Source organism: Nestor notabilis, unplaced genomic scaffold (assembly GCF_000696875.1).
Source record: "Nestor notabilis isolate BGI_N333 unplaced genomic scaffold, ASM69687v1 scaffold26348, whole genome shotgun sequence".
Classification (NCBI taxonomy): domain Eukaryota; kingdom Metazoa; phylum Chordata; class Aves; order Psittaciformes; family Psittacidae; genus Nestor; species Nestor notabilis.
In genome coordinates this window covers 62,673-69,277 of record NW_009942025.1, presented here as the reverse complement: position 1 = coordinate 69,277, position 6,605 = coordinate 62,673, and the positions used below count along the sequence as shown (strand labels likewise).

Sequence of the window (6,605 nt, the reverse complement as noted above, 5' to 3'; positions counted from 1 at the left end):
GGCGGCAGTGGGTTTTGGCTGTCTTTAACGAGGGAGAAAAACAGTAACCTTCCTAGGAAGTAATGCTATGGTGGGCCCGGTTGACTTAGAAGAAGCATTACCAGTTACCCTTATGCTGCTTTGGGAAGGTGATCCTCCAGACCTAGAGCTAGACCTGAGGGGACTGAGTATAAAAGAGTTCCTGTCCCTTTGGGATCCTGATCTTTCTTCTGTCTTTTCATATTGCCACTGACTGTTTTGCTGATGTTGTTTTAACCAAATTTGGACAGTGGGAGTGGATATCCAAATGTACTTCCATATTGACAACACTTGAGGCTTGTTTCGGGACAGTCCAACTCTAGGTGGAGTGACAGGCTCAGGATCTCTGTTCCCTTGGCTTCCAGCAGACTTTCTCCTGGATCAGCCAGGCCCACCCCGAGGCTTTTGTGGCACTGTCCTCTGTGCACGTGTTTCTGTGACTTGTTACTGGCTGCACATAGGCATTCTGACCCCTGTGAAATTGTTATCCAGAGCTGAATGCCTTCATGCTCACCTTTGTGATGAAATATCATAAACTTCGGGTGAATCTTACCAATGGCACATTGACTGCAGACCAGGTGATGTTGGGCACTGAAGCTACAGGCTTGATGAGGGTTGTAGGGAAGAAGGGGTTGTAGTGTCCTGTGGCTGCCAAGTACAAAGTCACCGCAATATTGAAGGGCAGAGTGAAAACAGGAAGGTCCCATTTACTGAAGATGGATCCCAAAGCACTGGACAGGATTGGACTGGGAACAGGAGAAGATACACAAGTATAACCTGTTCATTAACATAGTGGTGAAACAGCCTACCTCTTTGGCTGTAAGCCCTGGTAAATGCAAGCCAAAGCCATTCCTTTTAGAAATATCGTATTAGTATGCATCGGACAATTAGTTGTAGAACACTTCATCTTTTTGTAACAATTATCACATCTATTCATGGACGGTACAAACTACAACCTCCTCTCAGCATAGGTGGCTAGCGTGCAGCTCAGGGAGTCAGTGAAGAAATGCATCCAATACAGTCTTACAGTAATTTGTCTTCCTATTCAATAGAAAAATCTCACAAGAAACAACAAAGAAAATTTTGGGAATGCCTTGATTGGTGTTCCTGCTTGTGTCAATGAGACTGATGTTACTGTGTGCTGCCCAGGTACCACCTAAAATCATATGGTATTTTCTGAAAACTGAGCTTAGTTCTTAAGAAACATAACAGAGTATATTCCAGCATGTAAAGTGTTTGGGGTCACCCTCAAAGCATTTAGAGACTGAACAATAAAAAGCATGAAGACCTTGAGATACCGTGACTTTTCCAAATGTTCTTGGCGGTAGAGCCTGGAATGTAAACTTGATCAAATCTGCATTTTTTGGGAAATTTCCAAACTGTCTTATTTCCATTTGAAGTAGGTGTCCTGCGTGAATGACTTTGTGGGAGCATATTGGCAAGGTAGTAACTGTTTTATACAGGCCCCAAAAAGCTTGTGAAAGAAAGTCAGTGGCCAGGTCCTGTCCTTGGTGGAAATGGTCTGTGTTCTGTAGCTTCCAGCTGAGCTATTCTGATACAAATGAGCTGAATAGCTCTTATGGTCAATGTCCAAGTAACAGCAAACATCACACAGTTTACAAAAATCCAATTTAAAGATTTGAATTATTTAAGATACTGCATTGGAGTCCTAGGAGGAGACTTCTGTCTATTAATCTGGTTCTAATAAAAGACCCCACCCAAAATATATGGCATTTCAAAAGCAACATTTTGTGTCCTATTGTGTAGATGCTATCAGTGGAAGAAATGCCTTGTTGTCCCTGTATAATCTCAGATGAAACCTATTCTTTTGTGAAAACTTTAAGCAGTTTACAGATTTCCCTGCTTGTAGATGTAGGAAAAGAAAAAAAAATAAATAAAATTAGAACTTCAGTGAAAACAGCGTGTCCTAATTTTTGTGCTGAAATACAAAGCTTCTGCCAGTTACACATCTTCTCAGAATAAAAAGAAACAATTAAGGAATTGCTGAATTCTAAAGCTGAAATTCAAAGTATCTATTGAAAAAAAATCACTGAAATGTCTAATTTTAAAACCTTTCCGCTCAGGTCTTGTGAACTGAAAGAACGAAGAGAAGTTTGAACAAGAAGCCCAAAGGAATTCTTGCAGGCAAGACAAACTAAACATTCTTGCAACACGTCCGGGGTTTTAAGGGGTTGTTATAAAATGACCTTTGCTGGGAGTGACTTACAGACATAAAATACGAACAAAATCTGATCTTAGAAGCAGCAAAATGCAATAATGACTTGCGTCTTATTGCTGACAGTGACTAAAATACAGCTCTTGAAATAATCTCAGTTAAGGCTGTTAAATAGATTCTGCAGTCCTGTTAGGGTGTGTTTTTAGAAATGGTAAATTAAAGCCTGAAAGGACGTTGTCTGGCATTTGGAGTTACTTGGAGGAATCAATTTTGCTCATGTATGGTTGCATATCTGAAAGTGGAAATATTGAATTCAGCCCGAGAGAGAGCACTGAGTTGGTTCAGCTTCTGGATGAGGAAGAACTGTTGCGATACTGGACACTGTGACATCCACCCCAAATTTGTGCTGATCAGGGCTATTTGCAGAGCTGCTTTATCTGTGTGCTGCAATCAGTGTTGCCTGTGCACTCAACTTCCTACCAACACAAACAATTTGTATCAATGAATGCCTCTTTCCAGTGCCACCATGATTGAAGATGCTGGTGTAGGAGACTTACGATGTGTTTAAGCTGTGTATAGCAAGACTCCTTATTCTCTGAGAATAGACCCTCGGAGGATAAGTGACACTTACCAGGCCATTGATATAACTGTCACAGGAGGAAGAAGCCACCAGTAGTAATCTCCTTTGTCAGAGAAGACAGCCATGAGCAGTCCCACCAAGATCCCATTGTAGCTGTGCAGTCCAGCTGCAATGGCTGATCTGTGATGGAAAGAAATGTTTGCAAGGTCACAAGGTGTGGTGAAGGTGCCCCATCACAGGGTCCCACTGAAATGTAGATTTTAAGTGTCCTGCTCCCTGTGAAAGGACTGTAGGGGAGGGACAAAAAAGCAGTGAGGTTGCTGCCACATTGCAATGCCCTGCTGTGTGGATGGGAAGAGCTTGGAAACTCTTCAGTGATGATGGTTTAGGGGGATCTTTGTGATACATGGTTGTGACAGTAGTTATCAGAAAGAGATAACTATCTGCTCTGACAAAGACAGACAGTTATGGGGACAGGCCAGCTCTTCCTGCACCACAGCTCTGTCCTTACCTAACTGCTTCTAGAAGGAAAGACAATCTGCTGTCTCTAGTACTCAGATGTGTGGTTATGACCCATCAGCAGATTTCTGATACCATAGTGATCAATTTTTATCAAGTATCCTGATATGAAGTACCACCTACCTGTCCTGACTGAGGACAAGCGCAGTCAGTGTTGACACAGTTGTTCCAGTACAGCCCATGAGCATCCACCAAGGTCTCTGGATGAAAAGCCCCACTAAAATGATCAGACCACTGAGAGGGTTGTTGACAAACATCACCTGAGAGGTGCCTCGCAAGATCCAGTCCACCAGCTGAACCATCAGGGGCTTATCTGGAGATGAAATAAAGACACTGGCAACAAGGCATCATTTTACCAAAGCACATCTCTATGCCATCACTTTCTGGCCACAGAACAAAGGTGATGTATCAACAGGATACATCAGATGTATCAAATGGTCTCTGATTTATTGCTGTCTGAGCATATTTTGCATCTGGCACTTGAAAATTTAATAGGGATGGACTGAGCACTGCTATAAAGTTTGTGGAGGGTTGATAAAAAAGTGACTTATGGTGGTGAAAGAATAGTCATACTTGCACGGTAAATTGCTTAGTATTCTGCTATAAATTTAATGAGGATATAGGCCCTTTTTGGTGTATTATTCAGATGCAGAAAGGGACTTAAGCACAGATTAAAACCAGTTTGTACATAGATAGGGAAATATTGAAAGGAAACCATTCTGCTGTTTCAGGGAGAAAGTCAGCAACCCAGAACATGTAGGTACACTGTATATAGGAGATCAGGTCAAACCATCAGAGGTGTCTAAAATGTATTTTGAGAACCAAAGAACCTAAATTAAGGAATTAGTTGTTATAGCTTGGACTGTACGCATGGCAAAGAGATGTTTGCAAAGGGGAAAGAGGTAGTGATCTTTAAAGAATACTATTGAACACGGATGGAGCAAATGGGCACCGAGCTTGGGTACCTCATGTGAGTGCAGGGGGAGGTGGGATATGTACAGGGCTAAGGGCAGCCTGTCTGAAGGCATTTATGTACACTGCTCCTAACGATCTTTGTGGGCACAGGAGGGTTTTGTAACACTTCAATAAGTTTTGCTGCTGGCTCTTCTAGTGCAAATTGACTTGAGGTCTTTTGCTGGCCTGCTTCTAGAAAGGTGTAACCAGATCTGTACTGCTTCGCATTATACAGAATGCACAAGAAAGAGGAGCTGCTTGCATGTACAAAATGTTCATGCAATGTGTATATATGCAGCTTTCATCTTCTTAAATATTCTAAATTAATTCTATTAATTTAGATTGTTAATTAGACACAGCATAAAGTGCCAGATCACTTTTTGAATCCGGGCAGTGACTATTCCTAAACCCTTCCCCCCCCCCTTTCTTTTCTGTTTCCTTGTCTTGTATTTACAGTCAAGGCTCACGTTTTGCTTTATGATGAGGGTAGCTTAAATTGAGGATCTCTGAAGCTCTGGGTATCACTCAGCATCTCTTCAGCATCCCTGGAAGACCCTTCCCAAGAGGCTGGAGAGCAAGTTGAGGGATGGCTTCACAAGCATCCCTCAGGCTGTGTGTTGTTGGAGAGCCAAGCAGTGGTTTGGCCTCAACTGGGGAGGAATAAGTTAAAAATGACCAGGCTTGTGCAAAATAATTTTCACTAATATTTGTTGTTGAGCTATGAAATATATATCAGCAATGCACTTGGTTTTAGACACAAGTATTAACTGTAAATATTCAAAGACAACCAGAGGGCAGTGGCCTGAGCTTTTCAGGTCATTGAATAGGAAAAGCTTTTCTACAAAGCGTGGACCACTGGAGGAAAGAGAAAGTAGTTGGAGATGTTCTCCTGTGGCTTGGGATCATATCACCAGCCTGATGAGCTCCCTGAGAGCCTGGAGGAACCTCAGCCCACCTCAGCCTGGGTGTATGTGGCTGTCTCTGATTTCTCTCCCATTGCTGGAGTTGTACCGCTAACAAATTCAGCCTTGACAGAGGACCCACAGGCTTACATAGCCTCTCAAAGCCCCACATTCCTAATAATCCTGGGTAACACGAACCATATGCTCATAAGTTGTTCCTGTCTGGCCAGTAAACCTTTGGGATCAGTACTTTGTATTTTTATAGCATTGTAACACCCACAGTGCTTATTGCTACCCCAAGACTGGTAATACAAGAACCTTTGCCCACACAATGAAGAGGCACATCCCCATTGTCAGCCCACACGTGGACAAGGACACAGTTGCTGATCCAAAGCACTTACAAAAAAGACTAAATCCCCAGCCCTGATGTGATTCTGGGCACTGCTGTAGGGCACATGATACTAATGACACAGAACTGGTTAAGTGTAAAAGGCATCTTTTGCCTGTGCTGAATCGTGCATACAGCCATGGTAATGGCTTAGAGGATGCAGCAAGATTCCCTTCCCATGGAATGATTTGGGTTAAAAGGCCAGAAGTTTGCAGTGAGCTCAGACTATGATGGCTTTGCTTTGCCTCAGGGGGGTGAAGCAGCCCTTCATCTGGTGCTCCAGCAACAATATAGATGTTCCCAGCTAGATCTTCCTAGCCAGAGAGCCCCAGTCACATCCCTGTGCTTACTTTTCATCCACTCTCCACATTCTTTCATTTCTCCTGTGAGATACCCGAAAACTTGATAGATCCAATTTCCGCTTCTCCCCAGCAGGTCCTTGGCTTTTGACTTCTGTTCCTTGTACAACTGTTTCTCACTGGAATGTTCTGCCACAACGATCTCGCCAAGCTCCATCTCTGTTGGGTGGTGTTAAGAAGTAACTGTAAATCACAAAGCCCATGTGTTAGAAAAACCTTTGGCAACTTTCTGCTGTACTTTAGAGCCCCACAGTGATATGGTTTTCAAAGTTGGGGTGCTTAATGGAGAAAGGACCTGCCTGAACTACTGCTGAGGGTAGTGTGCACTGCTGCCCGGGGCAGGGGTGTCTCCTCTTGAGGATAAGGACAAAGCAAAAACCCACTGCTGTCATGGAGCTGTGGCACAGAGCTGCAGGGTTAAGAAGGATGTGGCATAGGTGCCCTGCAGCATCTTACCCTCACTCCAGCTCCTGACGCAGGCTGTGACAAGCTGATGGTTGGATGGGAGACATAACATTTGCAAAGTAACTGAGAGGTACCTGCATACTGACCAATGCTGCTTGGCCAAGGATAGCTGATGTTGGCAGCTACTGAGGAGGGATCCTGCTGATGTTTGGCTAGCAGAGAGATGGAGGGAAGCAATGCAGATTGCCAGTACAGTAGCAGACAGCAGGAGACAAGAAAATACTAGAAGAGAGGCTGAAACATG

At 43.5% G+C, this 6,605-nt stretch overlaps 1 protein-coding gene across 1 annotated transcript; it reads right to left on the bottom strand.

The window, feature by feature from the left end:
• Positions 1-571: 571 nt before the first annotated feature.
• LOC104410898 (urea transporter 2-like) lies at positions 572-6,053 on the bottom strand (the record flags this gene model as incomplete). Its single annotated transcript, XM_010021190.1, has 4 exons — positions 5,888-6,053; positions 3,417-3,606; positions 2,826-2,954; positions 572-764 (listed from the first exon to the last, which is right to left on the bottom strand). Coding segments are annotated over exons 1-4 (678 nt in total), but the record flags the coding sequence as incomplete, so codon positions are not given.
• Between the last annotated feature and the right edge of the window lie 552 nt (positions 6,054-6,605).